Genomic DNA, 23105 nt, shown 5'->3' on the forward strand with positions numbered 1-23105 from the left:
GGGACCGACCAGGACCAACCCTGGTTAGCTTCAGAGGCAAGCCAGCAGTGGGATGCAGGGTGGTCTCCCATCCAGGGACCGACCAGGACCAACCCTGGTTAGCTTCAGAGGGAAGCCAGCAGTGGGATGCAGGGTGGTCTCCCATCTAGGGACCGACCAGGACCAACCCTGGTTAGCTTCAGAGGCAAGCCAGCAGTGGGATGCAGGGTGGTCTCCCATCCAGGGACCGACCAGGACCAACCCTGGTTAGCTTCAGAGGCAAGCCAGCAGTGGGATGCAGGGTGGTCTCCCATCCAGGGACCGACCAGGACCAACCCTGGTTAGCTTCAGAGGCAAGCCAGCAGTGGGATGCAGGGTGGTCTCCCATCCAGGGACCGACCAGGACCAACCCTGGTTAGCTTCAGAGGGAAGCCAGCAGTGGGATGCAGGGTGGTCTCCCATCCAGGACCAACCCTGGTTAGCTTCAGAGGGAAGCCAGCAGTGGGATGCAGGGTGGTCTCCCATCCAGGGACCGACCAGGACCAACCCTGGTTAGCTTCAGAGGGAAGCCAGCAGTGGGATGCAGGGTGGTCTCCCATCCAGGACCAACCCTGGTTAGCTTCAGAGGGAAGCCAGCAGTGGGATGCAGGGTGGTCTGCTGCTGGCATGAGGAGTTAGTAGAAGTCCCCTTCTCTCAGCACAGTGTATTCATTCCTCACCATGCCAAGGCTTTGTCCTCCTCTGGAATAAACTGCCCAATGGCTTTCAATTTACACACACACAGGCTTTCAATTTACACACACACAGGCTTTCAATTTACACACACACAGGCTTTCAATTTACACACACACACACACACACACACACACACACACACACACACACACACACACACACACACACACACACACACACACACACACACACACACACACACACACACACACACACACACACACACACACACACACACACACACACACACAACTGACCGGCTAGGCAGGGCCTATAAAAGCTACAAACAGTGTCCCCCCCAAAACTGTCCTCTCTCTACCCTCCATGCCCACCCTAATAAGGATTTAATGTTGATAAGGAATATAAACTGATCCCAGGTCTGTGTCTAAAGGCATCTGCTATCGGGACAGTGGACCTGCAGACCAAGGCTAGATAAACTATCTGTGTGATAAACACTATATCCATCCCAAATGGAACCCTATTCCTTATGTAGGGCACTACTGCAGACCAGGACCCATAGATCTCTGGTTAAAAGTAGTGAACTAGGGAATAGGGTGCCATTTGGGAACGCAGACCCTGTTTGACTGTCTGCCTGGTAACCTGCCGCCCGCCTGCCTGGTAACCTGCCGCCCGCCTGCCTGGTAACCTGCCTGGAAACCTGCCTGCCTGCTGGGCCTGGAAACCTGCCTGCTGGGCCTGGAAACCTGCCTGCTGGGCCTGGAAACCTGCCTGCTGGGCCTGGAAACCTGCCTGTCACCCTGCTGTCTGCCTGCCTGTCACCCTGCTGTCTGCCTGCCTGTCACACTGCTGTCTGCCTGCCTGTCACACTGCTGTCTGCCTGCCTGCCTGCAACTCTGCTTGACTGCCTGTGTCTGCCTCCCTGCTGTCTGTCTGCCTCCCTGCTGTCTGTCTGCCTCCCTGCTGTCTGTCTGCCTCCCTGCTGTCTGTCTGCCTCCCTGCTGTCTGTCTGCCTCCCTGAAACCCTGCCTGCCTGAAACCTGCCTGGAAACATGCCTGGAACCCTGCCTGCCCGTCACCCTGTCACCCTGCAGCCTGCCTGCCTATCTGACTGCCTGGAACCCTGCTGTTTGCCTGCCTGCCTGCCTGCCTCTCTGCACCCCTGCTGTTTGGAAGCCTGCCTGCCTGCCTGTCTGTCTGCCTGCCTGTTTGTCTATCTGCCTGCCTGGAACCCTGCTGCCCGTCTGCCCGGAACCCTGCTGTCTGGAACCCTGTTGTCTGCCACCCTGCAAGTCTGCCCGCCCGCCTGTAACCCTGCAAGTCTGCCCGCCCGCCTGTAACCCTGCAAGTCTGCCCGCCCGTCCGTCTGCCCGCCCGCCCGCCCGTCCGTCCGTCCGCCTGCCTGGCTATGTGTCTGCCTGGAACCCTGCCTGTAACCCTGCTGTCTGTCTGCCTGGAACCCTTCCTGCCTGCAAGCCTGCTGTCTGCCTGCCTGCAAGCCTGCCTGGAACCCTCTCGTCTTGAACCCTTCTGCTTGCCTGGAACTCTGCTGTCTGCCTACCTGCCTGCCTGTCATCCTGCTGCCTCCCTGCAAGCCTGCTGTCTGCCTGCAAGCCTGCTGTCTGCCTGCTGTCTTGAACTCTTCTGCCTAACTGGAACCCTGCTGTCTACCTGCCTGCCTGGAACCCTGCTGCCTGTCTGGAACCCTGCTGTCTGTCTGGAACCCTGCTGTCTGTCTGGAACCTTGCTGTCTGCCTGCCTGCCTGGAACTCTGCTGTCTGCCTACCTGCCTGCCTGGAACCCTGCTGTCTGTCTGAAACCCTGCTGTCTGCCTGCCTGCCTGGAACCCTGCTGCCTGCCTGCCTGCCTGTCACCCTGCTGTCTGCCTGCCTGGAACCCTGCTGCCTGCCTGGAACCCTGCTGTCTGCCTGCCTGCCTGGAACCCTGCTGTCTGCCTGGAACCCTGCTGTCTGTCTGGAACCCTGCTGTCTGTCTGGAACCCTGCTGTCTGCCTGGAACCCCGCTGTCTGCTGTCTGCCTGGAACCCTGCTGTCTGCCTGGAACCCCGCTGTCTGTCTGCCTGCCTGCCTGCCTGCCTGGAACCCTGCTGTCTGTCTGGAACCCTGCTGTCTGCTGTCTGCCTGGAACCCTGCTGTCTGCCTGGAACCCCGCTGTCTGCTGTCTGCCTGGAACTCTGCTGTCTGCCTGGAACCCCGCTGTCTGTCTGCCTGCCTGCCTGCCTGCCTGGAACCCTGCTGTCTGTCTGGAACCCTGCTGTCTGCTGTCTGCCTGGAACCCTGCTGTCTGTCTGGAACCCTGCTGTCTGCTGTCTGCCTGGAACCCTGCTGTCTGCCTGGAACCCCGCTGTCTGCTGTCTGCCTGGAACCCTGCTGTCTGCCTGGAACCCCGCTGTCTGCTGTCTGCCTGGAACCCTGCTGTCTGCCTGGAACCCCGCTGTCTGCCCCATTTATGCCTGATGTGTAGAGGCAGGAATGCACCAGCGCCCTGTTCCCGGACTAAGACAACTATCACTAGACCTTGTACTTGAGCCTTATCACAGGCAGACCAGCCCAGATGGTAGACTGCCCTTGACACACACACACACAACCTATAATACACACACACACACACAGAACCTATAAGACATATACAGTTGAGGTCGGTAGTTTACATACACCTCAGCCAAATACATTTAAACTCAGTTTTTCACAAGCCCTGACATTTAATCCTAGTAAAAATTCCCTGTCTTAGGTCAGTCAGGATCAGAATTATTTTAAGAATGTGAAATGTCAGAATAATAGTAGAGAGAATGATTTATTTCAGCTTTTATTTAAATCACATTCCCAGTGGGTCAGAAGTTTACATACACTCAATTAGTATTTGGTAGCATTGCCTTTAAAATTGTTTAATTTGGGCCAAACGTTTTGGGTAGCCTTCCACAAGCTTCCCACAATAAGTTGGGTGAATTTTGGCCCATTCCTCCTGACAGAGCTGGTGTAACTGAGTCAGGTTGGAGGTCTTGGCTGATTTCTTTTGATTTTCCCATGCAAAGAGGCACTGAGTTTGAAGGTAGGCCTTGACATACATCCACAGGTACACACCTCCAATTGACTCAAATTATGTCAATTAGCCTATCAGAAGCTTCTAAAGCCATGACATCATTTTGAGGAATTTTCCAAGCTGTTTAAAAAGGCACAGTCAACTTAGTGTATGTAAACTTCTGACCCACTGGAATTGTGATACAGTGAATTATAAATGAAATAATCTGTCTGTAAACAATTGTTGGAAAAATTACTTGTGTCATGCACAAAGTAGATGTCCTAACCGACTTGCCAAAACTATAGTTTGTTAACAAGAAATTTGTGGAGTGGTTGAAAAACGAGTTATAATGACTCCAACCTTTTTTTCTATGTAAACTTCCCACTTCAACTGTACACACTCCCACAACCTACAACACAGACACACACAGTAACACACACTAAGGCCAACCTAAACCGTACTGAACTGGGTCGGATGTTTTCTTTTCACATCGTCCCATCCAGCAGGATTCCAGCCAATACAGTGGAGGGGAACGAGGCCAGCACAGTACAGCTGGGTTTGGTGAGAAGTACCAGGCCAGCACAGTACAGCTGGGTTTGGTGAGAAGTACCAGACCAGCACAGTACAGCTGGGTTTGGTGAGAAGTACCAGGCCAGCACAGTACAGCTGGGTTTGGTGAGAAGTACCAGGCCAGCACAGTACAGCTGGGTTTGGTGAGAAGTACCAGGCCAGCACAGTACCGCTGGGTTTGGTGAGAAGTACCAGACCAGCACAGTACAGCTGGGTTTGGTGAGAAGTACCAGGCTAGAACAGTACAGCTGGGTTTGGTGAGAAGTACCAGGCTAGAACAGTACAGCTGGGTTTGGTGAGAAGTAGCAGGCTAGAACAGTACAGCTGGGTTTGGTGAGAAGTACCAGGCTAGAACAGTACAGCTGGGTTTGGTGAGAAGTACCAGGCCAGCACAGTACAGCTGGGTTTGGTGAGAAGTACCAGGCCAGCACAGTATAGCTGGGTTTGGTGAGAAGTACCAGACCAGCACAGTACAGCTGCGTTTGGTGAGAAGTACCAGACCAGAACAGTACAGCTGGGTTTGTGAGAAGTACCAGGCTAGAACAGTACAGCTGGGTTTGTGAGAAGTACCAGGCTAGAACAGTACAGCTGGGTTGGTGAGAAGTACCAGGCTAGAACAGTACAGCTGGGTTTGTGAGAAGTACCAGGCCAGAACAGTACAGCTGGGTTTGGTGAGAAGTACCAGGCCAGCACAGTACAGCTGGGTTTGGTGAGAAGTACCAGACCAGAACAGTACAGCTGGGTTTGTGAGAAGTACCAGACCAGAACAGCTGGGTTTGGTGAGAAGTACCAGGCCAGCACAGTACAGCTGGGTTTGGTGAGAAGTACCAGGCCAGCACAGTACAGCTGGGTTTGGTGAGAAGTACCAGGCTAGAACAGTACAGCTGGGTTTGGTGAGAAGTACCAGGCCAGCACAGTACAGCTGGGTTTGGTGAGAAGTACCAGGCTAGAACAGTACAGCTGGGTTTGGTGAGAAGTACCAGGCCAGCACAGTATAGCTGGGTTTGGTGAGAAGTACCAGGCTAGAACAGTACAGCTGGGTTTGGTGAGAAGTACCAGGCTAGAACAGTACAGCTGGGTTTGGTGAGAAGTACCAGGCTAGAACAGTACAGCTGGGTTTGGTGAGAAGTACCAGGCCAGCACAGTACAGCTGGGTTTGGTGAGAAGTACCAGGCCAGCACAGTACAGCTGGGTTTGGTGAGAAGTACCAGGCTAGAACAGTACAGCTGGGTTTGGTGAGAAGTACCAGGCCAGCACAGTACAGCTGGGTTTGGTGAGAAGTACCAGACCAGCACAGTACAGCTGGGTTTGGTGAGAAGTACCAGGCCAGCACAGTACAGCTGGGTTTGGTGAGAAGTACCAGGCCAGCACAGTACAGCTGGGTTTGGTGAGAAGTACCAGGCCAGCACAGTACAGCTGGGTTTGGTGAGAAGTACCAGGCTAGAACAGTACAGCTGGGTTTGGTGAGAAGTACCAGGCTAGAACAGTACAGCTGGGTTTGGTGAGAAGTACCAGGCCAGCACAGTACAGCTGGGTTTGGTGAGAAGTACCAGGCTAGAACAGTACAGCTGGGTTTGGTGAGAAGTACCAGGCCAGTACAGTACAGCTGGGTTTGTGAGAAGTACCAGGCTAGAACAGTACAGCTGGGTTTGGTGAGAAGTACCAGACCAGCACAGCTGGGTTTGGTGAGAAGTACCAGGCTAGAACAGTACAGCTGGGTTTGGTGAGAAGTACCAGGCCAGTACAGTACAGCTGGGTTTGGTGAGAAGTACCAGACCAGCACAGTACAGCTGGGTTTGGTGAGAAGTACCAGGCCAGCACAGTACAGCTGGGTTTGTGAGGTCCATGGCCATTCCGAGCCCTAATCAGAAGACGATTTAACAGATTTGTAGCCTGTTGGAGCTAGCTGTGTGTTTTTATATTATAAACCACACACACACACACACACACACACACACACACACACACACACACACACACACACACACACACACACACACACACACACACACACACACACACACACACACACACACACACACACACACACACACACACACACACACACACACACACACACACACACACACACACACACACACCTTGTGTAATTGGTGTTCTTGATATGGTCATAGTGTAATAAGGTAGTGGTTGTGGTGCCAGAGGAGAGACTTCAAACCAACTCTCTGACATCTGTACAGCTCTGCTAACGTCTCTGAACGACCGTCACTAATCACTGTTTTCCACAGGCACACAGGGTAGCCGGCCAAATAGAACAAGTAGCCAGTAAAGATCCCCTGAGCTGGGCTGCTGTTCTGATTGGTTGTTGCAGACAAACTGGGCTGGTGTTCTGATTGGTTGTTGCAGACAAACTGGGCTGGTGTTCTGATTGGTTGTTGCAGACAAACTCTGTTTTGATGGCCTCGGGTTATATTATATTTTCAACCAGCAATTATCTGGTAATAACACTGATCCATTGTTTGTGTGTTTACAGTGTTAGTTTCATCAGCTGTTGTACAATAATATATAAAACATAGGGGGGGACAAACATTTGACAGAATGGACCTTTAAACGAATACAGTAAGAGTCTGCTGACCTCCACAGGCTTCAAGCTTCCTTTAAGAGGCCTTTCTCTCAGCTATCTGGAATACAGGTATGATTGAAGCAGGTGTTTAACATGGGCTTTACTACACACAAAGCAACAGTTCACTACTCCATTGTGGACACTTTGATTAAAATCAATAGACCTATAAAATCAATATCTTTGACGATACCATATCAGTACATTTAAAACAATTCAATCTGTTTTCTTTGATCATATTTTGGACCCAGAGTGAGGCTCTCACTCCACTAGCCTGCCGACTGCAGTGAGGAGGATTCACCTTCTTCCTCAAATGCTTTCATCATTTATCTGCAGATAAATCGCCCCAAAAAACAACTACCAGTATGCAAATTAGGGAGCCGAATGAACAGCTCTCTTGCCGATGGGATTCGGTAGGCTACCGACGAGTCACTCAACGTCCCTGTCTGGGATGTTCTGATGGACTTTATATCAAACATACAAGGAGGAGATGTTTAATTTAATTGTCCGGATGCAATACCATGTACGTATAACTACCTGGTATGATTTATGAATGGCAAGGCCATATGACATGGACTTTTATTCAGTCAGACACCTTTTCTGAACTAGTCAAGCTTGCTGTTCATTCATCAAAGCACAGTGAACAGCCTATGGGGGCCACCACTCCGTGGCTGCATATGAAACACACCACGGTACAACTCCCCCCCCCCCCTCACCTGGACCGGTTGATACAGTTGGACAAAAATCTAGTGGCCCGGACATGGTGTCGTTCATGAATGTATTGGGGTCATGCAGGGCCTCCAGGTTGACATGCTGTCTCTCTATATTACATCTATAGAGTGATGAGGAGGAGGAGTCTACCGTGTCCGGAAGAGACTTCCCCATTCAGGTTCTCTATTCAGGGTTCACGCAAAGCCTTGTTTTACTATTTACAGTTACAGCTGACTATAATCTATGGACTATAGAGGAGGTCTATTGTAGACTTCAAGACTGACTATGAAGATGTGGACTCTAGTCAGGTCTCTAGACTAGACCAACTTTTTCAGTTGATGACACCAGTATGATCTGGTCACACCAATAATGACCTAACTTGTGTCTCATAATGTGCCTGGATTCCATCCAGAGGCAGACTAATAAATGACTACCGATCTTTTAAATTAGCATTCCTTTACAGGGCTTGACATTCAGGGACATTTGGAAGTGGAAAGAGGATGATGCACTCAACATTTACATGTTGCCATCTTTAATTTGTAGGCTGAGCAAGTAGACTATAATGACGTACCCTTCATAAAACAAATAATTACAATTTAACTTGACAATATCATATTTACATTGTTTGATTGAATGGAGAAAAAAAAACTTCTCAAAAAGGGTGTTATTGTCAGTGATTTTGAACAGTCACTGAAGGTGTAGGGCCCTATAAAATCACTTTAATCTATTGGCAAAATCCGTTTTCACGGTTTTATTTTCCCCCGGTTTCTGAGTTACTATTTTCAGGTTTTTACTAAAAAATTGTTTTTTTAAACATCCATATTTTCTAGTCCACAACAATGCTTAAACCACATCAGGAGACTACATTTGAGGTCTGGGAACAAACAAAAATACAATACAAAATTGGACGGTGTACTTGCTCTGTTAAACTCTGACCCTCTCTGGTGTCATTTACTAAATGATGCAAAATATTGTATATTATCCTCACAAAGTACATTTCAGTTTCAAAACGAAGTCCTACAAACACACGCGTAGTACTGTTAGAAAGGTAAGAACTGTGGGGTTCTGGTAAAGGTGTCAGAAACAATGTGACTAAACTTATGTAATTAAGGTATTTCTGTTTTTATAAATTTGAACACATTTATTTTTTAAACTGTTTCCACTTTGTTATTACGGGGTAGTGTGTAGATTGATGAGAATATTTGTTTTTAATCCATTTTAGAATAAGGATGTGAAGTAACAAAATATGGAAAAAGTCAAAAGGTTTTGAATACTTTCTGAATGGACTGTAGACCTACTTTGGAGTCAATATTTACTTGGGCAGATTTTTTGGGGGGAAAGCCTTTAACAATCTTCACACAACAGTGCATGATGAATGAATTGCGTAATTCAAAGATTCAAACAGGACTTCGGACCAAACTCGTTGAATACCTGGTTTGCATACCCATTGCTGTTGGAATAAATCTTGATAATAAAAAAAAAAGCAAAAATGTGAACCAGAGACCAAAAACATGACCAACATTATTTTTGCACTGGCACCCTAGCAACAAATAAAACCCATTGATGTTGCACTGTCAAGTCAAGGGGTCGCAGTTTTGAGCCCTGATAGAGCAGCTCTATTGTAGGCTTCAAGGAAAGAGAGAGAGAGACCTACACTGTACAACTGGACAGGATATAGACCTAGAATCGCTGATCATCACCCAGCTTTACAGCTAGCCAAGTGGCGGGGCTGCTTTTTGTTGTTGTTGGTTGTTTTTTTAAATTCAGGAGTGGGCCTTTAAAGGGAAAAAGGAGAGGCCTGGCACATACTGAGAACCACAACAGGATTCAGGGCTATAGTGCTTATCATTTACTTCAGCGGGTTCGAACCATATCCGTGTCCCAACAGGCACCATATTCCCCATTTAGTGCACTACTTTTGACAAGGCCCCATAGTGCTCTGGTTAAAAGTAGTGCACTACATAGGGTGCCATGTAGGGCTAATCCCATGACAGGAGTTTATGCTCCTAGGCCACAACATAGCCTAACAAGTTTCTCTGTCAGCTGCTCACAAGTCACAATGTCTACAGGGGCCCCCCCGGAGTTTCTCCCTCCTGACCATGTGAGACCTGCAGGAAACACTCTAGACCCGACTCATGACTGTGCCTACAGAAAACCTACAAGCCTTTCATGTTGGGGACGAGTCCTACCTTAGGCTAAAGGCACTTGATACTGTACAGATCAATACATTCATTGTTAACTACGTGATCACGCTTAGTGCACGGTGTTTGTCGCCTGTGAGCCCTGTGCACCCTGCTTCTTCAAAACACAAGTTCCTAGGAGCAGTCAGAAGTGTACAGGGAAAACCCCACAGTTTAGTACGACATTTCCACAATATATATATATATTTTTTTAAAGCTAGCATGCTAGCTGTTCCTGTAGACTTCCAGTCATTGTGCTAACACTAGTTAGCAATGGCTCCAGAAACTACCTTCAACTTCCATGAGTATCCATGAGTTAATCTGAATCTGGGTACGTAGAAAAGAGGATTAAAACTGCAAAAATCCCTTTAATATTATAACGGCTGCGTAATGCAAGAATACGCCTGGACGTCACAGGGACCGTCTCCGTGGACGTCACAGGGACCGTCTCCGTGGACGTCACAGGGACCGTCTCCGTGGACGTCACAGGGACCGTCTCCGTGGACGTCACAGGGACCGTCACCGTGGACGCCACAGGGTCCGTCTCCGTGGACGTCACAGGGACCGTCTCCGTGGACGCCACAGGGTCCGTCTCCGTGGACGTCACAGGGACCGTCTCCGTGGACGCCACAGGGTCCGTCTCCGTGGACGTCACAGGGACCGTCACCGTGGACGCCACAGGGTCCGTCTCCGTGGACGCCACAGGGTCCGTCTCCGTGGACGCCACAGGGTCCGTCTCCGTGGACGCCACAGGGTCCGTCTCCGTGGACGCCACAGGGACCGTCACCGTGGACGTCACAGGGACCGTCACCGTGGACGCCACAGGGACCGTCTCCGTGGACGTCACAGGGACCGTCTCCGTGGACGCCACAGGGACCGTCTCCGTGGACGTCACAGGGACCGTCTCCGTGGACGTCACAGGGTCCGTCTCCGTGGACGTCACAGGGACCGTCTCCGTGGACGCCACAGGGACCGTCTCCGTGGACGTCACAGGGACCGTCTCCGTGGACGTCACAGGGACCGTCTCCGTGGACGTCACAGGGACCGTCTCCGTGGACGTCACAGATGGAAGGTTACAGATATCATATGGACTGTGGTGGGCCTACTCTACAGATGACAGATGGAAGGTTACAGATATCATATGGACTGTGGTGGGCCTACTCTACAGATGACAGATGGAAGGTTACAGATATCATATGGACTGTGGTGGGCCTACTCTACAGATGACAGATGGAAGGTTACAGATATCATATGGACTGTGGTGGGCCTACTCTACAGATGACAGATGGAAGGTTACAGATATCATATGGACTGTGGTGGGCCTACTCTACAGATGACAGATGGAAGGTTACAGATATCATATGGACTGTGGTGGGCCTACTCTACAGATGGAAGGCTACAGATGGAAATTAGCCACGTAGTTAACTTTGGTATGATACTACTCTGGCCTACGTTCTATTTGCAGGGTTCCTAATAAATAAACAAATCAAAGTAAGTAAGTAAGTAAGTAAGTAAGTAAGTAAGTAAGTAAGTAAGTAAGTAAGTGTCAGTCTGTCTGTCTGTCTGTCTGAGGGTCAGTCTGAGGGTCAGTCTGTCTGAGGGTCAGTCTGAGGGTCAGTCTGTCTGAGGGTCAGTCTGAGGGTCAGTCTGTCTGAGGGTCAGTCTGAGGGTCAGTCTGTCTGAGGGTCAGTCTGAGGGTCAGTCTGTCTGTCTGTCTGAGGGTCAGTCTGTCTGTCTGTCTGAGGGTCAGTCTGTCTGTCTGTCTGAGGGTCAGTCTGAGGGTCAGTCTGTCTGAGGGTCAGTCTGAGGGTCAGTCTGTCTGTCAGTCTGAGGGTCAGTCTGTCTGAGGGTCAGTCTGAGGGTCAGTCTGTCTGTCTGTCTGAGGGTCAGTCTGTCTGTCTGTCTGAGGGTCAGTCTGTCTGTCTGAGGGTCAGTCTGTCTGTCTGAGGGTCAGTCTGTCTGTCTGAGGGTCAGTCTGTCTGTCTGAGGGTCAGTCTGTCTGTCTGAGGGTCAGTCTGTCTGTCTGAGGGTCAGTCTGTCTGTCTGAGGGTCAGTCTGTCTGTCTGAGGGTCAGTCTGTCTGTCTGAGGGTCAGTCTGTCTGTCTGAGGGTCAGTCTGTCTGTCTGAGGGTCAGTCTGTCTGTCTGAGGGTCTGAGGGTCTGAGGGTCTGAGGGTCAGTCTGTCTGTCTGAGGGTCAGTCTGTCTGTCTGAGGGTCAGTCTGTCTGTCTGAGGGTCAGTCTGTCTGTCTGAGGGTCAGTCTGTCTGTCTGAGGGTCAGTCTGTCTGTCTGAGGGTCAGTCTGTCTGTCTGAGGGTCAGTCTGTCTGTCTGAGGGTCAGTCTGTCTGTCTGAGGGTCAGTCTGTCTGTCTGAGGGTCAGTCTGTCTGTCTGAGGGTCTGAGGGTCTGAGGGTCAGTCTGTCTGAGGGTCTGAGGGTCTGAGGGTCTGAGGGTCTGTCTGTCTGAGGGTCTGAGGGTCTGAGGGTCTGAGGGTCTGAGGGTCAGTCTGTCTGAGGGTCTGAGGGTCTGAGGGTCTGAGGGTCTGAGGGTCAGTCTGTCTGAGGGTCTGAGGGTCTGAGGGTCAGTCTGTCTGAGGGTCTGAGGGTCTGAGGGTCTGAGGGTCTGAGGGTCAGTCTGTCTGAGGGTCTGAGGGTCTGAGGGTCGGTCTGTCTGAGGGTCTGAGGGTCTGAGGGTCTGAGGGTCTGAGGGTCTGAGGGTCTGAGGGTCTGACGGTCTGAGGGTCAGTCTGTCTGAGGGTCTGAGGGTCTGAGGGTCAGTCTGTCTGAGGGTCTGAGGGTCTGAGGGTCTGAGGGTCTGAGGGTCTGAGGGTCTGAGGGTCAGTCTGTCTGAGGGTCAGTCTGTCTGAGGGTCAGTCTGTCTGAGGGTCTGTCTGTCTGTCTGTCTGTCTGTCTGTCTGTCTGTCTGTCTGTCTGTCTGTCTGTCTGTCTGTCTGTCTGTCTGTCTGTCTGTCTGTCTGTCTGTCTGTCTGTCTGTCTGTCTGTCTGTCTGTGTGTGTGGTGAAGAAGCCGGACTGATAACGCAGCAGACAACAGTAGGGGCCAGTACAGCAGTTCCAGAACAGATTAATATAGACAACATCCATCTGAAACAGCAGGCAGACATGGACATCTCTGACTACGGCTTAAATGACATACTATTCTCTAGTGTTTCCCCAACTCCAGTACCCCCCAACAGCCCTCCTCCAGTACCCCCAACAGCCCTCCTCCAGTGCCCCCCCAACAGCCCTCCTCCAGTGCCCCCCCAACAGCCCAACTCCAGTACCCCCAACAGCCCAACTCCAGTACTGGAGGAGGGCTGTTGGGGGGGGGGGTACTGGAGTACTGGAGGTGGGCTGTTGGGGGGGCACTGGAGGAGGGCTGTTGGGGGGGCACTGGAGGAGGGCTGTTGGGGGGGCACTGGAGGAGGGCTGTTGGGGGGGCACTGGAGGAGGGCTGTTGGGGGGTACTGGAGGAGGGCTGTTGGGGGGGCACTGGAGGTGGGCTGTTGGGGGGGCACTGGAGGAGGGCTGTTGGGGGGGCACTGGAGGTGGGCTGTTGGGGGGGGCACTGGAGGTGGGCTGGACTGTGGTGGGCCTGACTCTACAGATGACAGATGGAAGGTTACAGATATCATATGGACTGTGGTGGGCCTACTCTACAGATGACAGATGGAAGGTTACAGATATGGGTTACAGACTGGAGGTGGGCTGTTGGGGGGTACTGGAGGACTGGAGGTGGGCTGTTGGGGGGGTACTGGAGGACTGGAGGTGGGCTGTTGGGGGGTACTGGAGGACTGGAGGTGGGCACTGGAGGTGGGCTGTTGGGGGGGTACTGGAGGACTGGAGGTGGGCTGTTGGGGGGTACTGGAGGACTGGAGGTGGGCTGTTGGGGGGGTACTGGAGGACTGGAGGTGGGCTGTTGGGGGGTACTGGAGGACTGGAGGTGGGCTGTTGGGGGGTACTGGAGGACTGGAGGTGGGCTGTTGGGGGGGTACTGGAGGACTGGAGGTGGGCTGTTGGGGGGTACTGGAGGACTGGAGGTGGGCTGTTGGGGGGTACTGGAGGACTGGAGGTGGGCTGTTGGGGGGGTACTGGAGGAGGGCTGTTGGGGGGTACTGGAGTACTGGAGGTGGGCTGTTGGGGGGTACTGGAGGACTGGAGGTGGGCTGTTGGGGGGGGTACTGGAGGAGGGCTGTTGGGGGGGTACTGGAGGTGGGCTGTTGGGGGGGGTACTGGAGGAGGGCTGTTGGGGGGGTACTGGAGGAGCGGCTGTTGGAGGGGTACTGGAGGAGGGCTGTTGGGGGACTGGGGACTGGAGGAGGGCTGTTGGGGGGGGTACTGGAGGAAGGCTGTTGGGGGGGGGTACTGGAGGACTGGAGGAGGGCTGTTGGGGGGGGTACTGGAGGAGGGCTGTTGGGGGGTACTGGAGGACTGGAGGAGGGCTGTTGGGGGGTACTGGAGGACTGGAGGTGAGGCTGTTGGGGGGGTACTGGAGGAGGGCTGTTGGGGGGTACTGGAGGACTGGAGGGGGGCTGTTGGGGGGGTACTGGAGGAGGGCTGTTGGGGGGGTACTGGAGGAGGGCTGTTGGGGGGGTACTGGAGGAGGGCTGTTGGGGGGGTACTGGAGGAGGGCTGTTGGGGGGGTACTGGAGACTGGAGGAGGGCTGTTGGGGGGGGGGTACTGGAGGACTGGAGGAGGGCTGTTGGGGGGGCACTGGAGGAGGGCTGTTGGGGGGGTACTGGAGGACTGGAGGAGGGCTGTTGGGGGGACTGGAGGACTGGAGGAGGGCTGTTGGGGGTACTGGAGGAGGGCTGTTGGGGGGGGGTACTGGAGTACTGGAGGACTGGAGGAGGGCTGTTGGGGGGTACTGGAGGAGGGCTGTTGGGGGGGGGGGGGGGGTACTGGAGGACTGGAGGAGGGCTGGGGGGGTACTGGAGTACTGGAGGTGGGCTGTTGGGGGGTACTGGAGGAGGGCTGTTGGCGGGGTACTGGAGGAGGGCTGTTGGGGGGGTACTGGAGGACTGGATGTGAAAAACACTGCTCTACTGCACAACTTTTGACCAGGGCCCATATGACATCACATCTCCGTCTGCCTATCACATAGCATCCTATTCACTACATAGTGAACTCATTTTAAACAGGGCCTAAAGGGCTCTAGGACTGTATGTATCAATCCTATTGGACTAGATGTGCTGATCTAGGATCAGTTCTGTCCAGGTTCTCTTTCATTGTGATCTAAAAGGCTAAACTGATTCAACATCAGCACTCCTCCTCTGAAACCTGATCCTAGATCAGCACTCCTCCTCTGAAACCTGATCAGCACCCCTCCTCTGAAACCTGATCCTAGATCAGCACTCCTCTTCTGAAACCTGATCAGCACCCCTCCTCTGAAACCTGATCCTAGATCAGCACTCCTCCTCTGAAACCTGATCCTAGATCAGCACTCCTCCTCTGAAGCCTGATCCTAGATCAGCACTCCTCCTCTGAAGCCTGATCCTAGATCAGCACTCCTCCTCTGAAGCCTGATCCTAGATCAGCACTCCTCCTCTGAAACCTTGATACGTACAGGTTCGGCCGTCTGGCCTGACTGGGGTGGTTCTGTCTGCCGTCTGGCCTGACTGGGGTGGTTCTGTCTGCCGTCTGGCCTGACTGGGGTGGTTCTGTCTGCCGTCAGGCCTGACTGGGGTGGTTCTGTCTGCCGTCTGGCCTGACTGGGGTGGTTCTGTCTGCCGTCTGGCCTGACTGGGGTGGTTCTGTCTGCCGTCTGGCCTGACTGGGGTGGTTCTGTCTGCCGTCTGGCCTGACTGGGGTGGTTCTGTCTGCCGTCTGGCCTGACTGGGGTGGTTCTGTCTGCCGTCTGGCCTGACTGGGGTGGTTCTGTCTGCCGTCTGGCCTGACTGGGGTGGTTCTGTCTGCCGTCTGGCCTGACTGGGGTGGTTCTGTCTGCCGTCTGGCCTGACTGGGGTGGTTCTGTCTGCCGTCTGGTCTGACTGGGGTGGTTCTGCCTGCCGTCTGGCCTGACTGGGGTGGTTCTGTCTGCCGTCTGGTCTGACTGGGGTGGTTCTGCCTGCCGTCTGGCCTGACTGGGGTGGTTCTGCCTGCCGTCTGGTCTGACTGGGGTGGTTCGGCCGTCTGGCCTGACTGGGGTGGTTCGGCCGTCTGGTCTGATGACCAGGGTCTTCTTCACTAGTCACCAAGACAACAGACTGAATCAGGGAAGGACGGACCTACCTGAAGTTTTCCAATGAAACACTTCATTTTCCGTTCAGTTGCAACGCGTTTAGCTACGGTGCGCACTAATGAACAGGACCCAGGCAAGGGTAGGAGGGCTAGAGAGGCAGGGAGAGGCGTGCCTGGGACATGGTGCACTTCAGGTCCTCTGAATAATCACAAAGATGATTTATAAAGTAGCACACTGTGTCCCACAGGAGGTTGGTGGCACCTTAATCAGGGAGGACAGGCTCGTGGTAATGACTGGAGCGGAATCAGTGGAATGGTATCAAATACATCAAACACATGGTTTCCATTCTCTCCGTTCCAGCCATTATTATGAGCCGTCCTCCCCTCAGCAGCCTCCACTGGTGTGTTCATTTGCACAGCACATGGGACCGCTTGAAATGGCCCAGCGACGTCCGGGTTTGGCCGATGTAGGCCGTCATTGTAAATTAACGTGAGAATAAGAATTAGTTCTTAACTGCCTTGCCTAGTTAAATAAAATAATTAAATATGAATCAATGCCATTATTCTCTGGTGTTAAAACTGTCTGTACGTCTGCTGTGGTTGTGTCCCCCGTACTACGTACGTCCCAGTACCAGGTCAGGCCTCCCTACGTACGTCCCAGTACCAGGTCAGGCCTCCCTACGTACGTCCCAGTACCAGGTCAGGCCTCCCTACGTACGTCCCAGTACCAGGTCAGGCCTCCCTACGTACGGCCCAGTACCAGGTCAGGGCTCCCTACGTACGGCCCAGTACCAGGTCAGGCCTCCCTACCTACGGCCCAGTACCAGGTCAGGCCTCCCTACGTACGGCACAGTACCAGGTCAGGCCTCCCTACGTACGTCCCAGTACCAGGTCAGGCCTCCCTACGTACGGCCCAGTACCAGGTCAGGCCTCCCTACGTACGGCCCAGTACCAGGTCAGGCCTCTCTACGTACGGCCCAGTACCAGGTCAGGCCTCCCTACGTACGTCCCAGTACCAGGTCAGGCCTCCCTACGTACGTCCCAGTACCAGGTCAGGCCTCCCTACGTACGGCCCAGTACCAGGTCAGGCCTCCCTACGTACGGCCCAGTACCAGGTCAGGGCTCCCTACGTACGGCCCAGTACCAGGTCAGGGCTCCCTACGTACGGCCCAGTACCAGGTCAGGCCTCCCTACGTACGGCCCAGTACCAGGTCAGGGCTCCCTACGTACGGCCCAGTACCAGGTCAGGCCTCTCTACGTACGGCCCAGTACCAGGTCAGGCCTCCCTACGTACGGCCCAGTACCAAGGCCTACATACTGCCTCTACATATACTGTGGTTGGACAGGTCTACATACTGCCTCTACATATACTGTGGTTGGACAGGTCTACATACTGCCTCTACATATACTGTGGTTGGACAGGTCTACATACTGCCTCTACATATACTGTGGTTGGACAGGTCTACATACTGCCTCTACATATACTGTGGTTGGACAGGTCTACATACTGCCTCTACACCTGCTGTGGTTGGACAGGCCTACATACTGCCTCTATACCTGCTGTGGTTGGACAGGCCTACCTACTGCCTCTACACCTGCTGTGGTTGGACAGGTCTACATACTGCCTCTACACATACTGTGGTTGGACAAGCCTACATACTGCCTCTACACCTGCTGTGGTTGGACAGGCCTACATACTGCCTCTACACCTGCTGTGGTTGGACAGGTCTACATACTGTCTCTACACCTGCTGTGGTTGGACAGGTCTACATACTGCCTCTACACCAGCTGTGGTTGGTGTTGCAAGACAGGCCTACCTACTGTACTATATCCTAGATAAAAGATGACATTGTGATGTGATTAAAGTCATGTGATTTTTATCACATTAGATGACATGTCTGTATCAACATTGTGAGTTGGATGTACTCTATGTCCAGATCAAACTGTGTGTGGGCAGAAAAGTCCCGATAGATTTCAAATCAGGACCACATTAGATGACATGTCTCTGTTTGTTGGTTTATGACCCAACAGACCGATGACGTGGCTTTACCATCCTGGACGTGTAGTAAATAACACGAACGTCAGAGTGAATACATTCTACACTACAGCCCCAACGGCCATGTCCACATGCATTAATGTGAATGAAGATGACGGTCCAATTATGATTACAGGGAATATTCAATCAAACAACGGCCGTGGTAATGTTCACTGTATCTTCATTTACACAACTACAGTACTGCCAAGCACTATGCACACACACACACAAACACTTTATCATCAACTACAGTACTGCCAAGCGCACGCACACACACACACACACGTCATCATCATACTGGAAGTGTAGGGCTTCTACATGACAGGAGTCCACCTGTTATTTTTTACAGGGTTCAAATAACATTCTGCTATTTTATTTGAAAAACATTACCCGTTTAAAATACTGTAGGCCAATATGTGTCAGTATGCAACTGTAAAAATGCTGTACTGCTTGTTAGATTGAATTTCAACTACTCCCACACACACAGAGTTGGCTGGATATGAAATAACCACAAGCTGTAAACAAATGCCATCTATTCATGAGAGAAAATAGCCGGGGAAACTGTGACGTGGTAGGAGATGTATGTCCTCCATGCTGCCTGCCTGGCTAGGCCTTACGGTCTATATAGTGTTATGGAAGACTGAACAATACTCTCTGTATGACCCCACGACCTGCGCTGTGTGGAGGGAGGGGGCGTGGGTCACCGAGGTCATACATTTGACTGACGCCTAATCCACTTCTCCGAAAGGAAGGCAGAAAAGGAGGTGGATACTGCACATGACAAGGTTTGATGATCATATTATGCCATACAGCACCCATTTCAACATCCTCACATCGCTGAATCAGAAATACATTGGATGGTACTGTAGAAGGAAGTATCTCCTTAACACATAAGGAGAGACTGTGTGTGTGTGTGTGTGTGTGTGTGTGTGTGTGTGTGTGTGTGTGTGTGTGTGTGTGTGTGTGTGTGTGTGTGTGTGTGTGTGTGTGTGTGTGTGTGTGTGTGTGTGTGTGTGTGTGTGTGTGTGTGTGTGTGTGTGTGTGTCTTCTCCAAGAAGAGTGGCCTGTGTGTGTCTCACCTTGACAGTGTTGGGTTTGATCAGAAGTCCTGGGGCAGGAGTGGTATTGGTCTGCTGGGAATCGTCTGATTCCTTTCCACTTTGATAGACCACCCTATCGGAGATATGAATGCTTGAAGCACAGCCCATGCTTCAGCCCCACTTCAGCCAATCCCTCTAGCTCAAGTGCTTTACCAATACCTGGACGACTGTCATTCGGTATCTCTCCACTGATATCTTCTGGAGGTCTTTTTCTCCCTCTTTATAAATCGCAATGCTAAACGTTCTCTCCAGTTTCCCTAACACTAAGCATGAATAATATATGTTCCCCCCACCCACCCACCCCCCCTAACCAGGAAACAGATTTCCTCTCTCCGATTTTTTTTTTTTTTTTTTACATTAAGCAATTTCGAGAGATTTTCTACACGCGCCGTTTTATTCTTGCTAACACGAATCCCGTTATTAGAACGCCGCTGTTCTATGGTTCTATTCCAGAGCCAATGTATCCTTCATGACACGGCTTCCCCGCCTCTGATTCGTACATCATTTGCTCTCTCTCTCTGAATGTATGTATTTTTTTTAAACTTTACTCTTTTCAAGTAAACGTCAGTCTTCTGGTTGAATTCAAGCAAAAGTTGTATCCATGTTCGTCCAAAAAGCCTTCTGCTGAAACCGTCCTCCCCATCCAAAACCATCCAATTCCATTGGACTACTGTTCTTCTTTGACTATCTGGTTAGCCACTTCATTTCAAGACATTGGCCACAATCCGGTTCTCACGACAGTTTGTTCCAGCCTCATACACTCCATCATCAACAGGCTACAATATTCACACTGCATGGTGCTCCCCTCGACTGTCGCTCCAATCTCAAGACTCCCCCTTGCAACAAAATGCAATTTAGTCCGACAAAACATGCCATTTATCTGCCAAAAAATACCAATTAGGCGAAACAGAAATCTTTTGGTAGAATCTTCATTCAGACATCCACTGTCAGCTTGAAGACGACCCGACAGAGATAGAAAACTGGGTAAAAATGAGTTGCAATTTTTTCCTCTTTCTGAAAAAAATATGAAGAGTGCTGTCAAATGATCTGTTGAAGAGGTACCTCCTCTGGATCAGACCAATCGCATAAAAAACAGACCGCTGCGCGTCCCCAAGTTTCGGTTTTCAAAAAGGAAGGTAGGTGATTGTTCTTTATAAACGCAAAATACAGAAATTCGCTACATAATGGTGAATTATTTAAGTATTTTTCTCTGCCTTTCTAGCGTTTGCCCTTCCAATTCTTCGGCACTGCTTGACAGCAGCACGTCCAATAAAAGCTGCCGCAAGGATTGACCTACAGCCTTTACTGACGTCAATGCAAATGAGCCTCAACGGGCTAATCAGAGCGCGTCTCCAGCCAGCTGGGCGGATCCAGCGCTCAGAGGGAACTTTGAAATGGACCAGAGAACGTTCACACACAGCCTCTATTCGGATGGGTTCTGAGCCGAACTCCAAACCGGATGAGAATATGTTCGGGGTGAAAATGTACAGGTGTGTATGCCTGTATTTCTTTTTAAAGCTGTAGGAGCTCTTGTGGACACTGCCTGTTCTGTTGTCATTTACTCTATGATCAGTGATTAAATCAGTGATTAAATCAATTTTACATCATACGTTTTCATTCATTTGTCAATTTTTCTAAATAATCAACTGCATACATAATCAATATTAATATTGCTTTCTTGTTCAATAACAAATAATGCAAAAATAATGTATTATAAAATGGGTTATAGCCTACCTACTGTTAAATAGTCTTGTTTAGGCCTACCTCTAAGCTTCAACCAATAAATATATAACAAATTGGGATATATTTCAAATGTTTTATGGTAATTTTATGGTATTTGTCTCTGGTACACTGTTGCTGGCTTCACGTGCTCGTGAGAAATAGGACACTGGGAAGTGATAAGTCTGACATGATTGTGTTCAAGTGCTTTTGAAGTCATAACAATTCTTCAACCATTAAGATTTTAGCTAGCTTGATAAGCTTGCTAACATTGCTAATATTAAACTTAGCTAGCCTGTATACTATACAGACTCACCCGGCCTGCACAGCTGAGTAAGGGAAACGGCTCGATTCACACATACGTTATTATAACCTTGCGCATGAAGTTCAGAATGACAGTGTCACGTGTACAACATCTAAAGACCTGCATCACTATACAGAGAGTGTTTCTAAAAGGACATATTTGGGTGTTTCTGGAGCCTTTGTTAATGTTTTTCAGGGCCCCATACTGCAGATCAAGGACGAGGAAGTTGAAAATAAAAATAAAAATAAAAAAAATAACAAGTGATATCACAAAAAAAAGGTGTCTGGACCCTTCTATAACGTGTCATTTACTTTTTTTTATTATTTTTTTTAGATTTGGTTGTAAAAAATTTAACTTTCCTGCATTTTTGAGTAGAATGTCCTTTTAAAAAGTCAACTGAAGTAACCTTCTGACATTCGTTCTGCAAAAAAAAACAACCCACTTTCAAATCTGTACATCAACTAATAACCTTCAGTTCTTTACATTTTCATCTCTCTTATCAAAATTACTCAATAAAATTATATCTTTCAAATTATATTTTTCAAAAACATTTTGTATTATTGTCCCATACAATAATATGAAATCTTGAAAAAAAATTGAAAAAAATACAAATGTATGTTTTTATATAGTTTGGCAATCCCCACTGCAATTCCCACGCGACTCACCTAGGGTCTCGACCCCCACTTTGAATACCACTGTACTAGGGTACGACTAGGGTACGACTAGGGTACGACTAGGGTACGACCAGGGTATGACTAGGGTATGACTAGGGTACGACTAGGGTATGACTAGGGTACGACTAGGGTATGACTAGGGTACGACTAGGGTACGACTAGGGTACGACTAGGGTCAGACTAGGGTACGACTAGGGTACGACTAGGGTATGACTAGGGTACGACTAGGGTACGACTAGGGTATGACTAGGGTATGCTACACCTTCATCAAAGAGTTTCCTGTATAGAGAGCACAGATGTCAAAACAGGATTTTTTTATTTTTTTTTCTATATTCTTATTTTAAATGTATGTATCTCTGCCCCTGGGGGGGGGGGGGCGACCTCCAGGGTGCCCCCAACCGATGTGTTCATAGTATGCTATCTGGGGGGGGGGGGGGCGACCACCAGGGTGCCCCCAACAGATGTGTTCATAGTATGCTATCTGGGGTGGGGGCGACCTCCAGGGGGCCCCCAACCGATGTGTTCATAGTATGCTATCTGGGGGGGGGGGGGCGACCTCCAGGGTGCCCCCAACCCTGCGTGCCCGTTCGGTAATCCGGCCTTGCTAATGGGGGATCCTAATTAAATAACAAATAACAAAAATGTGAGATAGTTTACCCTGACAGCAAAATTAACAATTTCCAGCAATTGGCAATAAAGTATCTATTCTATTCTACAGTAGAATAATAAAGGCCTGCTGGTACATACCCTGTACTGATCAAGGTTCTGACTAGCAGCTGATCAGTAGAATAAAGGCCTGCTGGTACACACCCTGTACTGATCAAGGTCCTGACTAGCAGCTGATCAGTAGAATAAAGGCCTGCTGGTACACATCCTGTACTGATCAAGGTTCTGACTAGCAGCTGATCAGTAGAATAGAGGCCTACTGGTAGGAGGAGGGCTGATCTAGGATCAGGTTCCCGCTGTCCATATAATCGTATTCATTATGATAATAAAGGCAAAACTGATTCTAGATCACCACTCCCACGTTCGTCGTATGGAGGAAGAGAGGAGGACCAAGGCGCAGCGTGAAGTGAATACATTCTTCTATTTAATTAAGAAGAACACTTAACCAAACTAATACAAACAACAAAACGAACGTGACGCTATATATAATAGTGCAGACACAAGCAACTAACACATAGACAATAACCCACAACCCACAATACAAAACAGGCTACCTAAATATGGTTCCCAATCAGAGACAACGCAAAACACCTGTCTCTAATTGAGAACCATATCAGGCCAAACACATAGAAATAGACAAACCAGACATACAACATAGAATGCCCACTCAGATCACAC

The 23105-nt window shown here is 50.4% G+C and overlaps 1 protein-coding gene across 2 annotated transcripts in view; it reads right to left on the reverse strand.

Moving 5' to 3' along the window:
* The window catches only part of pde8a (phosphodiesterase 8A), a 151231-nt gene extending 131839 nt beyond the window's left edge, over positions 1-19392 (reverse strand). For both annotated transcript variants that reach the window (XM_071400566.1, XM_071400565.1), the window contains exon 1: positions 19044-19392. In XM_071400566.1, coding sequence (XP_071256667.1) covers positions 19044-19172 — 129 coding nt within the window. In that variant the 5' untranslated portion in view covers positions 19173-19392. The remainder of the gene's footprint in view (positions 1-19043) is intronic.
* Positions 19393-23105: the final 3713 nt, after the last annotated feature.

Source organism: Salvelinus alpinus, chromosome 5, assembly GCF_045679555.1.
Source record: "Salvelinus alpinus chromosome 5, SLU_Salpinus.1, whole genome shotgun sequence".
Classification (NCBI taxonomy): Eukaryota; Metazoa; Chordata; class Actinopteri; order Salmoniformes; family Salmonidae; genus Salvelinus; species Salvelinus alpinus.